This window comes from Micromys minutus, assembly GCF_963924665.1.
Source record: "Micromys minutus genome assembly, chromosome: X".
In the NCBI taxonomy this organism is placed as follows: Eukaryota; Metazoa; Chordata; class Mammalia; order Rodentia; family Muridae; genus Micromys; species Micromys minutus.
The window spans coordinates 95,883,649-95,899,933 of NC_137970.1; the positions used below are offsets into that span (position 1 = coordinate 95,883,649).

General features: G+C 36.1%; 1 protein-coding gene across 3 annotated transcripts in view; it reads right to left on the reverse strand.

Moving 5' to 3' along the window:
- The window catches only part of TENM1 (teneurin transmembrane protein 1), a gene marked incomplete at both ends in the record, with an annotated part of 585,996 nt that overhangs the window by 98,898 nt on the left and 470,813 nt on the right, over positions 1-16,285 (reverse strand). For 2 of the 3 annotated variants that reach the window (XM_080911093.1, XM_080911092.1), the window contains 2 exons: positions 2,461-2,481; positions 11,649-11,898. In XM_080911093.1, the coding sequence (XP_080767219.1) occupies positions 2,461-2,481; positions 11,649-11,898 (271 nt within the window). The remainder of the gene's footprint in view (positions 1-2,460; positions 2,482-11,648; positions 11,899-16,285) is intronic. The other variant, XM_080911094.1, reaches the window with a different exon arrangement.

A 16,285-nucleotide genomic window follows, 5' to 3' on the forward strand; every position in this document is an offset into this window, starting at 1 on the left:
AACAAGAACTGAACCACACGACATAAAAGTAAAGCATGAGAGAATAAGTTGGGTACTTAGTCAAAGGAAGCAGAGGGGTGAGTACTCTCAGAAGAAAGAGCTCTTTTAAGGATTGGCATTCTCTTAATTGTGATTGCCCTCTAAGCTTATATATGTATGTTAATCATTATAACATTAACAACAGGTAACTTTGAAAACTCAGTTTGTAGTTTTGTAATGGGAAAAAAGGATGCTATTAGAATATTTGATTTATTTTTCTACTTACCTTCTTTGAGTAAGATAACTCAGTAGATTCCAGGGACTTCTTCAACCCTGGAACCACCATGACATGTGCTGTAAATAAATTGTAAAGGGCACCACCATATTCCAAAATTGATTTGGCAGCTTGACCAGAAAAGCATCTCTGTAGCAAAGACTTCTCAAATAGGTGGTTGAGTAAAAGTTTTTACATATTTAGTTCAAATTTTCATCTTCAGAATAATATTTCTCCAACACACTTAGATTTTTTTCTCAAAAGAAAGAATGGGTTACAACCTTTCCTGAAAATAATATTTACTACCTGGGTAGCCAATTTGTGGAATTTCAATTGAGCCAGATTAATCATGTTTTGTTTAGGTAGGGTCTATGGGCTATTTTTCTAAGAGAAATGTTATTCGCACAAAAGTACTTTGGAATACATTACATCCATTCATTATTGAGTATCTCTAGTGTGCCTGTAAGCTAAGTTAGAATTAGTATTCACTTCAAATTTCAGCTGGGGAAACCCAGAACCATAAGGGGCTTGCCCAGGGTCACTAACAGTTCTGTGCTGTTATTAAGATTAGATTAGATCACACGTGAACTCGTGTGCAAAATGCCAACAGAATACTCTTGATCGGAAGGTGGAAAAGACAACCAGTGTTCCACCCTTTTCCTAACTGTGGACGTTGTCAGATTTTTTTCTGCAAGGCTGTTTGCCAACTTTATTACTGGATCTTAGAAAAGGGAATAGCCCAACACATCAAATTCAAATCTGATTAATGGTATTTTCTTGACAAGAATATACCCTGTAATGATATGCAATTTCCTGCCACTTCCCAAGTAGACTTCAACTCCATTGACAATGATTTCTTTGTACTTTCTGAAAACATGCAAACTCGCTGCACTATATTCCTACTTGCTTTACTCCTTCATGACTAAGTGCATATCAGTTTGACAGATGTGAGAATTTCTTCTGTAATCGAGGTGTTAGACTCTCTTGTGTCACCTTCTGGTTCATTTTATACTTAAGTCGTGCTCTTTCAGTTAGCAGGGATCATATCATTCATACACAGAAAAATCACATAGATAGTTAAATGGCCAGCTAACACTTATAATTAATAACATATAATAATTTACTTGTAATCGAATGGGCAACCAACTGAACATGCTTAAAGAACCAGCCATGCCAAAGCTGTGAAGCTGAGTGTGTGTTGTTCCTTTGGGAAGTGGCAATCCCTTGACTTTATTCATATTCAAAACCCTACTAGTGCTATTTTGATGACAACTGGCACTTGGGAATAAACAAATTAAGTTTTATCCTTTGAAATTTCAGAAATTTTGATCAGTCCTGACAAATGTACTGCATAAATGAGTTGAATAGAAATCCTCATCATGCTGGCCTTGTGGGGCATTAATGGGAGGAGAAGCCCTTGGTCCTGGGAAGGCTTGATGCCCCAGTGTAGGGAAAAGCCAATGTTGGGAGGTGGGAGGGGGTGGGAGGGTGGGGTAGCACCCTCATAGAAGCAATGGAATAAGGGGTTTCTGGAGGGAAAACTGGGAAAGGGGATTAAATTTGAAATGCAAATAAATAAAATATCCAATTAAAAATCCTCATTACTAGTTTCAATGCTATATGGCCTTGTTGGTAAATGGTCAGTTTGGAGCTTTTAAATTACTTCCTTTAATGAAAGAAAATCGAACTCATTTAGTTACATCAAAAAAAAAAAAAAAAAAATCCCAATGTTCTTAACGCAAATTATTGAATGTAAAAAAAGCAACTCTTGGTTAAAGAAGGAAGGTCATCATGATCACTGTGTCTTAATGTAATTGACAACTGTATTTTTGAGTTTTGGGAGAAAAAACATTGCAACTTTCAAACATTAAACTGACTTGAACATAAGCACGCGTTTGTGACATTACCTTAGGGAAACATGATGAGACTTTTGGCCTCACTTTCTTAGGACATACCGAACTGTCTTCTCTCGTTTATCTTATCTTTTTTTTTCTGATTGTTCTGTTCCTCCAGTAAGTTCCTACTCAATATACTGACCTTTTCTGAAATACACTTACCTGCATATAATTTCTAAATTTGTTTTCAACTATTTCTTTAACTTTATTTAAGAAGCAAACTTTTCCTTCCACCTTTTTTTTTTTTGTTGATTAGAAAATGGCTTCTTAGGTAAGAGGATCATTAGGCAGATGCCTGCATTATTTGCTTACCTATGTCTGGTATCTCTGTTTCTAGGGTGCACAGGTATCCACAAGTAGCAAGTAAAAACAAATAGAGAATCATCAGTATCATTCAACAAGAGAAATCTCAGCAGATACATCAATTCCTGACTCAGCTTTTGGCAATTAGAGAGGCGCCGCTGGGATCATTTAGTCATTGTGAAGCCACAGTTGACTCACCCCTTCCACGTTTCTCCTTATAAGATGGTATCAAGGTAGTTAGATGTCTTGCTTGGTGGGTAGGTAAATTTCTAAGACAATTAGCAAAAAGCTCTCTGGCCATCTGCATCAGGACCACTGGATTCTAGCACATGTACAGGTTTCTGGGAGCTCTCCCTTGTCTTTCGAAACCAGAATCCTGACACATGCAAGCAGGGATTGGTGACTGTATTTTTAATAAATTCAGCTGGTGATTGTGATGCAGAGTTAAGATTTGAGAACCACTGGGTTAGAACATTAAAAAGGAGTCACTATAAAGGAACATTCTAAGTTTTAGTTTGATAGCCCCTTTCTCCTCAATGGAAATGTAAAACCACTGGATCTTCCTATAAAGGCATGTACTGGACAGGCATCCTAATCTCAACTCTAATCCAGTTATCTGGCCTCAGAGATAAGGTACAGACATTTGTGTGTACAATCAATGACAATATTTTTAAAAAGGTCTCTTAAAAGTATGGGAGTTTTCTCTTCATGCGCAATATTGAACTGCCTGGTGAGATACACTAACTGTTGTCATAGTGGTATGACAATTATGGAGGGAACCAACCACTTTCTGACAGTTATGAGACATGTTGCACAGAAAACGGTTTCATGCTTGATAAAGTAAACCTGAGAAAAAGTCCATGACAAGGAAGATTATGGTTCCTAGGTGAGAACCTACAGTTGTTATTTTAAATGGTTCTATTATTTAACTGCCTTCTAAATATTTATGCTTGTACCTCTATTTTTTTATCTGCTGTCAATTTTGGTTAAAGAAAAATCTTTCTGCAGTGAGTAGCAGTTAATATAAAGATTCATAGTTGGTCAAAGTGCCACGAATATGTGACTATGAGTAATCAGCAATGGATGAATCACTTATTTTAATCTCCCCACAACCAAGAATCAGGGGCCATTACAGAAGAGTTGTCAAAGAAAGTCGGAGCTTATAAATAAGGAGGGGAGCCATGGAATGCAGACTCTTGACATGATATGGCTGCTGTATAATCAACTCATAGCACCTTCAGTTACCTACACAATGCCTGAACAAAATCAAGCCAGTCACTCTTTCAGTATGAATTGGAGGCAGGTCTCAGGGAGGCCCAACCTTTGGCAGAAGAGCTATTTCCAGTTCATAGTTGCGGATAGAACAAAGGTCACTCTACTATGAGGACATGGTTGTTAGTGGGTTGCCCATATACCAGCGGATGGCCTCATACCTCTGTACGTATATGAACAGCACTATTTTGATTAGGAATTATTAATAACAACAACAAAAGTGGAGTATTAAGTTGGAAGAGAGACAGGGTTAGGGGCATTAGGAAAGGCTAGAGGAAAAGTAAGAGATAGTAGATGGATATGGCCAAAAATTTTTGTATAAATGTATGAAATCTTCAAAGAATTGAAAAAAAGAAGGCTTTCCTTTAGACCACAATAGAATGTCCTTAGCATTGAAACTGTTACATCAAAACAGCTTCAATAAAACATAGTGCACATCAAGTATTAAAGCCTTATGTCTTCCAGCCATCTGTGTTCCAAAGGGCAACTGGGGTGAGCAAAACAGAATTGTCAGCCATAAAGAAGCAGAACTTTGAGTAAGCACTTCATCTAATAGCTTCTTGACACAGGGTACATTGTCTTGGATGTTTCATGGGCGATGTGGTATGATGTTCTCGTGTGAGGGGCTCACTCTGTGTAGGCCTGACTGTAGGTCAAGTTTTCCTGGAAATAAAAGGCTATAATCATCTGTGAAATACAGTCATTTTAATTTTAAAATCCTTTCAAATCTGGCCCCTAGGTCACTTTGAAGACATGAAGATAATAAACCTTTTTATAAAAAAATAAAATAAAATGCTCTTTCCCCCCCATGTCCAGGAAGAAGAAAAGATACAAAATTATTTCTCTTGAAATTATCTCCTAAAATGGATTCAACTCTCTTAAAAAGCATCTTTCCGAGATACTAGCATGGCCACAGGTCATTCTCCACTGCCTCTTCTGTTTTCTTGGTCCATCTCAAAAGGGTAGGTATTCTGTAGGTTGCCAAAAAGGTCATCCAGTAAGGAAGCAGAGCTCTGATTAGAAACCTGGCCTTAGGCTTTTGTGAATTTTTTCTTTGTTTCTTGGACATTGTTTTCACAGTGTCTATAAAATGATTGTTGGAGCCAGACTTTAATCACTGGAACAAAGGAAATTTTTCTGGAGGAGTCTAGTGGTGAAAAATACTAGATTGGCTTCATTAAAATATGATTTTACCCACAGTGGTTTGTATTTGCATGGTATAGCAAAAACCACTGGTGTGTCTACATAGTAGTTTGAAATTCTTAGGTGAATGGCAAGGAGCAGAGAGGGAGACAGTTTGTTTCTCTCGCTGTTGCTTCTGATCCTGTCAATAATGTCATTGTGAATTTGGAAGATGTCCCGTATTATGCAGAGCAGCTTCTCTCATTAACATCTCAGAGGGAGGAAGTGAAAATGATGGAATTTATTTCTAGTGTGTGACCTTGTTCTGTCTTAGAATTACTTTTAGTTAAGGATTCAGGATTGAACTACCACCAAAGTGAACCTGCTGTCTAGCTATCAATGAACTACATATTGAGCTGCCAGTGTGTGAATTCTTCACAAATGCCAAGACCCATCAGTGGCCATTACAACCTGGTAACTGACAACCTTGAATTTTTGTCTTGAGTTAAGAAGAGAAAAGAGTAGTCACAAATCTTCTGAGAGCAAGGCACACTCCTAATGAGAGGATCTGTGAATTAGTACTTGATTTTTTTTTCAGTCCAAAAATCATAGTGAGGGTTATATAACTCCTCCTTTTGGATTTGAAAGAAAAGTATTGAGATGTGACTTATAGGACATAGAGTTTACCTTTGTAAAACATGAATTTCAGCATTTTCAGACACATTCATTTATTCAATCTGTATGATAAAGCAATTCAAGAAGAAATCCTGTACCTATTTGCTAATTGTTATTTTCCCATTCATTCATTCCCTCCTCCCCTATTTTGTGCCAGGTAACCACAAGTGTTGATTTTGTCTATATGGATTTGATATGCTATATTTTCAAAATAAATGTAATCATACCGTATTTGTACTTTTGTGGCTGTCTTCTTGCACTTTACAAGTCGACCCATTACTTTTTAAAAAATTGTGTGTGTGTGTGTGTGTGTGTGTGTGTGTGTGTGTGTGTGTGTGTGTGTGTGTCTGTGTGGTGAAAGACAGGAAATGGGGACCTTATATCAGGTGTTCAGACATAGTGACAGGAGAGTATGAGTGTCTTGCTTGGTGAAGGTTGCAACCCTCCATTCTTTACTCTCTTCCCACCTTCTTTCCTCATACCTGGCCAGAATTAATATTATTTCCTATCTTTTTGTGTTTTTCTTTTCTTTATGGTTTTGAATCCACAATTGTCTGTGACTGAGTTCTTAAGAGTTTCTAGTTCCAACAAATGTCATCTTAGATTAACTTCTCCAGTGCTATGGCTCTGTTTGTGAGTATTATTAGAACTTATTTGTCTTGTGTTTAAAAGCCACTCCCAGTATATGAGATCAAACTCAGGTAGGGATACCCATCTCTTTCACCTACAGGCATTATTTCTTGCGTTTGTAGTTCTAATTCTGTGAACAAAATAGTGGTTTATGGCAAGATGTCAACTATTCATAGAATTCTTCAAAGCTAAGATTCTGTTTGATCCCTTAGAAGAGTTTCTATAAGTTTCACCACCCCTTGGCAGGATTAACTGCTCCTGAGTGGGTGCTATTCAATGTCGCCTCCATTTCCAACCAGTGACAGGAGTCAAGTCCTATAAGCAATGCAAGAGATATTAACTAGTCACTGGAAAAGAAATAGTAAAATCTCTAGAGAAATTTTCATGTCACGTTGACATTTGTCAAGTCCAAATTGCTCAAGGTACAAGATATATTTTCTAGCCTCCTATTTTCTTTTTTTTCTTTCAATTTTAGTGGAACAACAAAATAAATATCTTGAAAATAACTGAATTTTGAAAAAAAAAATTGAAGTATGAGGATTCTATGAAGAACAAATCACTTCCAGTCATGCCTAATGGTTTTTCTAATAGAGCTGTAATATTAGAAGATGAGATGTGAGCTATGGTATCTTGCATATTTAAATTCCTGTAAAGTACTTGGTAGGGTGTTTTCTATTTTTACTTATATAATTATCCATATTAGTTTTAGGAAAGCAAAAGGCGACCCTGAGGCTAACCAAGATCAAAGGAGAAAAGTAGCAGCCATAATTGATGAGATAGAGTTGAACTTGAGCACATTGTGTGTGGAGAAGAGAAAGCTCAGAAATCTCAGACAGCTAATTTTATATTTGTGAAAAAAAAATTAATAGAAAAAGGAAGTTATTTCTGTGGTTCTTCAGAATCTAAAATTTGCTACTAATAAAGCGATATTTCATGATTTAAGGTTATCATAAAGAAAAAATCTGCTCTCTCTTTTCTTTCTTTCTTTTCCGTTTTCTTCTCCTACTCTGTCTTTCTTTTACAAATATGTTTAAAGATAAAGAGGTATTTAAATTTCTGGCTATTGAAAGTGATTAGGTAAATTATAAATGACAAAATGTCAAGTATATACTGCACATGATATATTCATGGATTCTTTCAATAAACATTAAATTCTCAAATCTGTGATTTTAATTTTGTATTAAGAAAATATGCATAAATGTATTTGTACATATATATATACATACATACATATGCACATATATGTATACCTTTTAAAACAACAAATTCATAAGGAAATCGAGATTTAAACTTTATATCTTTAGAGGTCTTCAGAAAATGTTATTTTGAATTTGAGTTCCATGACATTGTAAGCTTTACTTTTTTTAATCTTACTTGAGACTTTTACTAGAAGAAAGCATCAAGAAGCATATTGGAGACCAATACTACAGGAAACCAGGAAGGAGCTATACTATAGACTTAAACAAGTAAGGTTTCACTTGGCAAAATTTTAGCAATGAAAATATCATTGAACATTTCTTTCTAGTCCTGTTCATCTCATGAGGAATGGCCATGCACACATGGGAAATGACTGGCAGCTAATGAGATCAAGTGATTATTGAAATCAGAGAAAATAAAGCTCAGAGGATAGTTTGCATTGACTGGGGTAAGGTTAGAAGACTATTTAGTCTTCTAATCTTTGAAATGCCAAGTAGAATCTTTAAATATAGTCAAATATGGAATAAAAGTATAGGAAAGTAGGAAATATAAGAGGTTTCCATTTGGGACAAATTTTATGTCCTCCCCAAAAGTAATCAATCACTGAGCCAGGAATGATCCATATGTAGATCTTTGTATGAGACATGGAAGTAGATACTTGAAATGTAAGGTTGTATTTAGTTTTACACTTAAGATGGTGGAGGACAGAGTAAATTAACTAATGTATAATATATGAGTAAAGATATAGGAGACTTCTCTGCTTTTTCTGTAATAACCTGATTATGACATTGTTCCTCCACTCACAGTTTTGAATATAACAAACATTATGACTATACTAGTCTGTATTTCCAAGAAAAAAATTGTTCAATGTGATAAAATAACTAATGTACTTAAAGTAGGAGAAATTGAATTAACTGACTTGAACACCAACACCAAAACTGGCATAAAATTAAGTTTCTATTTAAACGTAGAATTTAATAAACATTCTGGTTCTAAAGTTAGACGTGCCTTATTAAAATCAGCTTATTTCTTTGCAGAAAAATGTACCTCTAGAACAGTAATAAATATATTAAGCCACCAATAATAGGCAAATGATTCAATTTATACACATGGGCTACTAATTGGTAGTGATTTTTAAAAGTGGTGTTTTGTGAGACTCCTAAGAGTTGGAGTGTATGTTTCTCTGACTCTTTTGCTTGTTCTTGGGACACTTTTCCTCCTACTGGGTTGCCTTGTCTAACCTCAATATGAGGGGGTTTACCTTGTCTTATTGTATCTTGTTTTGTTCTGTTTGGCTGTCATCTCTTTGAAGCCTGCTCTTTTCTGAAGAGGAAATGGAGGGGCAGTGGATCTGTAGGAGAAGGTAGATTAGGGCGTAGGATGAGTGGGGGAAGGTGAAACTGTGGTTGGGATGTATTGTATGAGAGAAGAATCTATTTTCAATAAAAGATGGTTGTTATTAGAACTACATTAGTTTCTGTATAAACATGACAGTTAATGTGCACTGACATGAACTGGTTTGATTTGGCTATAGTTAGGGACTTATTCAACATTGTATATTTGGCTATACTATTTCTGTGATGGCCAGTCGAGGAGTGTTAGACTTGAGAAGGACACAAAAAAATCTGTCTCTTAATTTAAAAGGCACTCTTAACCATGACGCTATGACACGGCTTAGTTACAGAAATGGTTGCTGGCAGGCTTGTGGCAGCATGGAGGTTTAAAATGGTGACATGCTGAAACATAGGAACAATTTTGGGTGGCACATTCTTTCTGTAGAAAGAGTACTTAGCTTGAAATAAATTCTCAGAGAAACCTGAGTCAGACAAAAACTGTTAAGAAAATTTGAAGGATCATACTTCAGAGAAGCCAAATAGAGTGGTAGGCTAACTAAGAAAAGCAGGGAGTGTGACATATGTTCATGCCTCTGAACTTGAAGACAGATGTGGGACAACATATTGGGAAGTGAATACAGGGACGAAGAATGACACACAGGCTTTGGAGAGTACTTCAAAGGGGGCAGAAATGAAGTTTTTTCAAGTACCAATAGAAATCACTTTGTGACTAGATGTTAAGTTATTTTATTTTATACTTTAAACGACTTTGTGTTGAAGGTGCTACAGGGTACTTTGTACTGAAATGCAAATTTGCGAATTGTTGAGAATCCTTGACTGTGAATTTTGACAAAAAAGTGAATTGTTCCACCTTAGGTAAAATTACACTTAAATTACAAAGGAAAAGAGTAAATTCAGCTTGGGCTTCCTTCTATTAATATAATTTTGGTTTTGTTTTAATAGATTTTAATAATTTTCCTTTGATGAAGAAGATATGTAGTTTTTCTGTATTGTAGGCATTTTATAGGATTAACTTGACCAGCTCAGTAAGATTAGAGATTTTACTATCTGGCAGCCTATATGTTGAATCAATTGCTCAGTGTTTCAATTCATGTTTCAAATAATGTCAATAAAACACCCCTGGGATTATGAAAACCATACAGGATGTTTCATAAGCAATTTTCAAATTTAGGTATGCAGTTATCTTAGACTTCCTGTTGAATTTCTACTGATGCCCAAATAGATATACTCCTAGAAATGACAAATCTCCACAAGGTCTGACATTGTGAGGCCCATGAATACTTGATTAGGGTAAGGTGCTATGAATTAGTACCCCTATAGACTTTCTAGATGTGCTTTGTGTCTACAAAGTCTTAACTTCACAGTCTATTTTTTATTAGCTAAGGGATTTAGCAGCTTTCTTCCATATGACAGCATTTGCAATTATAATTAAGAAATGTATTAAAACTAGAGTGAATTAATGTGGAAAATGGATGGTGGCTTGGGACTACATTTCCCAGACTAGGTGTGAAAAAATAACTCAGTTTGAGAAAAAGGGAGGTCAGTTCCAAAAGCAAGAATGGAAGTGCGAAAACCTTCGAGGAATGCCCAAGTATATTCAAACTTTCATTACACTGAACCTAAGTGGTGAATGAAAAGGATGCGAAGCCTCTCATTAGTCTTGGGTACCTACATTTGTTTTATAATCTGTTGTCTCCATCAGTTGCTACTTTGACATCCCTGAGGTGATGCTCGAAGCAAAATCTGTTGTATGGGATAATTCAAAAGGCGATATCAAAATCCTTTGTAATACAGAGAAACTTTAGCCTTAGTTTCCAGAGTCATGCGTCATGGAAGTCATGTGCCATAACAGATTACAAAAAGAAAGCTCTGCCTGGTTCCTCGAGAGTGAAGCAGTAGTCTTAATCCTTAATGGGATAGGAATGGATGCTTTCTATTTTGTGAACTTCAAAGGACATATAGTTTGTCTAACAGCCACAGAAAGGGAAGAAGTAAGCGGATTAAACCTTGCTTAATTGAGTTGTGATCTTTATGCAATTTCAGGATATAGCAGAGCAAAAAGGTATACATTCTTTACAAAAGATATTAACATTCTTTGTACTCTCAAGAACATACTTAGAACAGAGGAAGGAAACCTAAAGATGGGCACTTTAATCATCATTGAGTTGTGCTTTCAAAGGTAGAAAGTGTCTCCTTCCTTCTTTGTGATGCCATGAGAAAACAGACTTCAATGTTCTTCTATATTAAATAACTTCAAAAGGCTAAAAAGCCCTTTATATCTGGTGATACAGCCGCCAGCAACAATGGAACAGGTAGCTTTTAGCTTGATAGTGGCCAACACTAAGGAACTTATGCCACTGCTTAGAGGTACTGAAATCCATGTAACAGAGGAGGCCATGCTGACAGGAAGGCCTCACACTTAGGGATGACAAAATTTCCTGGCTCTTCAAATGACTGATTAAATGTTCTTTCAAATAGTTGAAGTGGGCATGTGACCATTACTCCTCTTCCTCTAGGTTTTGAAAAATGTTTTAAATTATGGTTTTATTATTTAAAACAGTCTTTGATTTTTAAATACATTTGGAGTTTTTAATTGGAGTAGAATTACATCACTTTTCCTCTTTTCTCCCCCCCCCACCCCCACTCCAGCCCCTCCTTGCTTCCTGCCCCGAACCCTTCTTAAATTCCCTCCCATTCTTAAGCTGATAACCTCCTTTATTGTTATTATTATTGATCCATATATGCGTATACATGTATGCATAAATAAAACTTTCTGAGTCCACTTTTGTTATTTGTGTATATGAAGTTTTAATTTTAAGCACTTCTCACTGGACAACAAATAGGAAAGAAATTACTCCAAGCTAACTAAATGCTTTTGTTGACTATAACTTTTATCTTCACACGGTCTTTTTTTTTAATATTTTTAAAACAATAGAAGAAACTTACCTTAATTCCAAAATGCTAACAGAGTTTCCTGAAGGAAATATTCTCCTTACAAAATTGAAGTCACCAACATACACACTACCATCAGGGCCAGAAGCTAAGGCGACGGGGGCAAAGAGTTTGTTGTTGTGGGCTGGACCATTGCAGTTAGTGCAGGCTACACTCCTTTGGTGTCCATTGCCCATTATGGTAGCTATGACTGGGGGTTGCTGGGAAATGAACATATTTTCCCCATTTCCTTTATGAATGATTCCTAGACACATTAAAAAAAAAGAAACAAAAAATTAGAAAATTATTTGCTGAACAAATATCTTGCCAAAAGTTAAGGTTCTTTTTCAGAGTTCAAAACAGGAGGGAGTTTTGGCCTTATGGAAGACTCTGAGAGTCAATCACATTACTATTAACTTTGTTTAAATGCATAGCTATTGTAAATACTAATGTAACCCTTTACCTCAGTTTGTCTTTCTGGGAAGTGGGGAAATGCAAAGTCTCTTTAACATGAATCTGTGGATTCTGTACAACTAATTTTTCACTTCTGGTTGGCTCTATTGATGCTTCACACCTATCTGCCTGACTCCAAATTATCCTCAGTATGTAATTTGCTCAGAAAAAGAGACTCTCCACTCATTTTAATATTAACCTTAGTAAAACACAATCAGGATAGTGATGTGCTTTTATGGGAAGGAAAGAAATTCTACTGTTATGCTCACCTCAGAGCTATACTAAATAGACTTGAGTTCTCTACGCCTTTGCAGCTTCTCTCACTATATCATTGCCAATACTGGAGACACTGACTTATGAAAAGGTTTTTCAATCATTCAGTTTAGGTAATTACCCATAACTTTGACTTCCATCAATTTAGCTGAAACTTCCTTCTGTCTGGAGTCTTTACCCAACATACACTTTTGAATTAGACCTCTTGTCTTGGAAGCTCCATGGCTACTTCGAACTGAAAAAGGGTCGGAACTGAGCTCATTATATTTTCTGTGTCTCCTACAAAACTCATCCCCACCTTTCTATTAAAAAAATCATTTCATGTGTATTATCCTCAGTACATACTTCCTAATTTGGAAATCTGGTCATCACGATGACTCTTCTTTTCTTTTCTTTTATTGGATATTATTAAATTTACATTTTAAATGTTATTCCCTTTCCATTTCATTCTATTCTCTAAGTCTAACTAATTAGTAACTCCCCCATTCCTACTATTACTGCCTTAGCACAGTTTTCCTGCTGTCCAGGCATATCCATCTGCAAACCATTGACCATACCCCAGGCCCAGAGATTATTATTAACACCTTACGACATGTACACATCCACCATGGAATAAAGAATGCATCCATTATTGACAAGGCAACAAATCATGTATTGGTTGGCCTTCCTATATTTTGTGAGATTTTTTTCTCTCTCTCTCATTACATTTTCATTTGTATTCTCATATCTGGCCATAAGCAAACTCATACAGTTTCTTTCACACTCTTCCCTCCTGCTATGATTTTGTATGCATTATTGTCCCATATACTGAATTCTCTCTTCATTTTTTTCTGAGGGAACTAACTTCAGAACTCAGTTCTTGTCTTCTCTAACGCTCCACCCAGGCATAACTGGTCACTCTCCTCTGTGTGTGTTCACACTTTGCTTTCCATGGCTCTATTGTAACACATACCACACTGTATGCTGCATTTTCTCACTTCCCTATCTTCCCCATTGTAATATGAATGAGCTCCTTGAAGGCACACTTTCTGTCTTACTCCTTTCTATATTTTTAGTTCCAATCCCCACGGCCAAGTTTTTATAAGTACTCAGTAAATGCTGAAAATAGGCTTTGAGTCGCTTGTAGTTTCCTTTTTCAAATTGCAATGATTTTTGCAAACCTGCTGTGCCTGGGCAGACAATCCAAGGATTGAGTACTGCTGTGCTAAATATCACAAGGCAGTCCAGAAGGAGCTGGGGCAGGTGAAACATCCATGTTGTGAGAAGGCATGCAATGTGTCAGACTGGAGTAACCGACAGCAAATGAATGGAGAAGTTCTACTGCATGCCCTTAGTTTTTCCTCTCTTGTTCCTTGCTATCTATTCCCATACACTATCTGTTATTCTCCCTAAATGTTTTCTGGAATGTCTTCTTCCAACTTTCAGCTCTACATAAGAAACTATTGATCATTCTGAGATAGGAACATTGCTGGTAAAAATAAATAAGAACATAACATATGTGCGTCAAGACACCAATATATTCCTATAAAGGGACTTCCAAGAGCTAGAAGTTCTATCCATCATATGGTCTTTGGATTTCAAATTTAAATATGTTTATATTCCCTCCCAGGGTGACTCCTGCTAGCTTTTCAATACATGATTTACAAGAGTAGCTACAAGTTTACATTCCAACAAACTGATCTTTTAGTACAAGACTGCAGGATAACTTTATGATCACTACTTATTAAACTGTTAATAACTTTATTAGACAATAAGGGCATTTCTGATGACTTAGAGTAATTAACTCAAGACAACTAATAGGACAGAATTTCATTTCCCTCCAAAACCATTTAAGTGTGGTATGATCAATACTGCAATTTTAATGCAATAGGAAGAAGTAAAGGAAACTATAATGGCAGTTGTACAACATCATCGAAAAGAAATTGCCTGATGATTGTTAGCTGAATATTTAACCAATGAGAGAGTAGGACACATTCATTAATAATTGAGGAAACCATTATTTAGCATGTCTGTACTTCAGCAATTCACGATAGGGTGTACTATTCAAAAATCTTTCCAATTATTAGCTTGGAAATACCTGATTTGCTATTAACATCTATTTTTCACAGGTAGATCTCCATTTTTTATATCAATATAATGGTATAGTTAACAACTGCCCTCAAATGACATGTTATTACCAGGCTCCTGGCAATTTCAAAACTAAAGATGGCTATTCTAACCCATTCTTCTAAGCCTGCAATTCCACAACTCCCCTTTTCGATTAGAAAGCCCAGTACTCCATCAAAAAAGAAGAATGATTAAAGGAAGTAAAACATAAGGCAATGTACTTTCTGATTACATCTTTACAATTGATATCTTGCTTTCATGCAAGGTACTAAAGTGCCCATGTACTGAAATTACCATTTTTGTTTAAAGCTGAAGCAATCAAAACAAAAATGGGCAAACCCCTTTTGTATTGCCCTGGAAAAATAGATCATTTTGAAGGGTGTTTTTGTTGTTTCAAGAATCTGTTTAACCTTCCATTACACAGAACCAGGCCATAGCATCTAGCAGCAATGATTTAACACCAATTCTTCTGCAAAAGGTGGCTGTGAAAATATTTTGTTTATGTTTCTGGAAATTTTGATCAATTACTGCTGCTTCTTTTCTAGTTTATTCTGCAACGCATGATTGTTTTGAAATGGGAAAACACGCATTATTTATATGAAGGCCAACTTCCTTGGGATTGTATATCTTAGTCGACAATGAAAGAGCACTGAATGTGATACCCTTTCTCCCCCACGTTTCCCCTTTCTCTGTTACAGAAAGAGCCAAGTTTGCACTGTAATAAAGTAAGCACATTTTAAAAAACATTTTACTGCCACCTTTCTGCTACCTTGCTCGAAAGTTCTTCTGAAGTTTATAAACAAGTTTAAAAATAAAATTTCCATCGGAAGCCAGTGGGTGGTGCTTTGTGCTGATTTCAAAGGAGAAGTCATTTTTCAGACTTATGACCATCAGGGGATATAATACATATATCTCTAACTACTTGACTGAGAGAGTATAAATACAAAACGGGAGCCATGCCATTGTGATCAATGGCACTTTACTTCTCCCAGTAAAACCAATTGTTGACAAACTACTGGCCTATTTGAGAGGTTAAGGGAATATGTTATTTTTCATGGATAATAATACGCAATTAGTATCATGAATTATTTTTAATATTTTTAAACAATTAACTCCTAGGAAATACTAGAGGATGGTAGAAAATATGGCTAATCTCTGTAATAAATAATAATTTTAAAGAATTAAAAGAATGAATATGTACTCTGTACAATTGTCAAGGGATATATTTGGAGGTAGTAATGGATTTCTAGTGTTTTCGTCATGATACAAGCAGAAACTGTCTATGTGTATCGGGTTAAATGTTCATAACTGTTTCTGCATAAGCAGTGGCTAATTGTCAGGTAAATATAATTGTGATACCTGAAATGGCAAGTGGTCTACATACAGTGTTTATTGGAAACTGCCCACTGCGTAATGACTGGGGAGCCAGAGAAAAAACAGAATGGAATGGCAGCAGACATCTAATCTAATTATAGGTGTCTTTTTAACCAGCAAGAGGAAATTGGAGGAAGATAGATTCTTGTTTCTAATCTACTATCTGTCTCAGATCAAAAAGGCTGGGTGCCTAAAGAGTTGGGCTTTTTCGTGAGGGAAGTGGAGTGGCGGAATTTGGAAAGAAATCGTTCCTGCTCTAATCAGTCAGAAAAGATCATCTGACCAGAGGGGAAGAGTACTGCTTTCTATATCGGTGTTCCATGTTCTGAACCTTGCTCCCTTGCATTTATCATTTTTGCTTCTAAAACTACCCTTATGGGTGGGATTTTTGGCTTCAGAAACCCCCTAAGACAGGCATCTGTATGCAAGGTCAAGCTGAAAGGCAT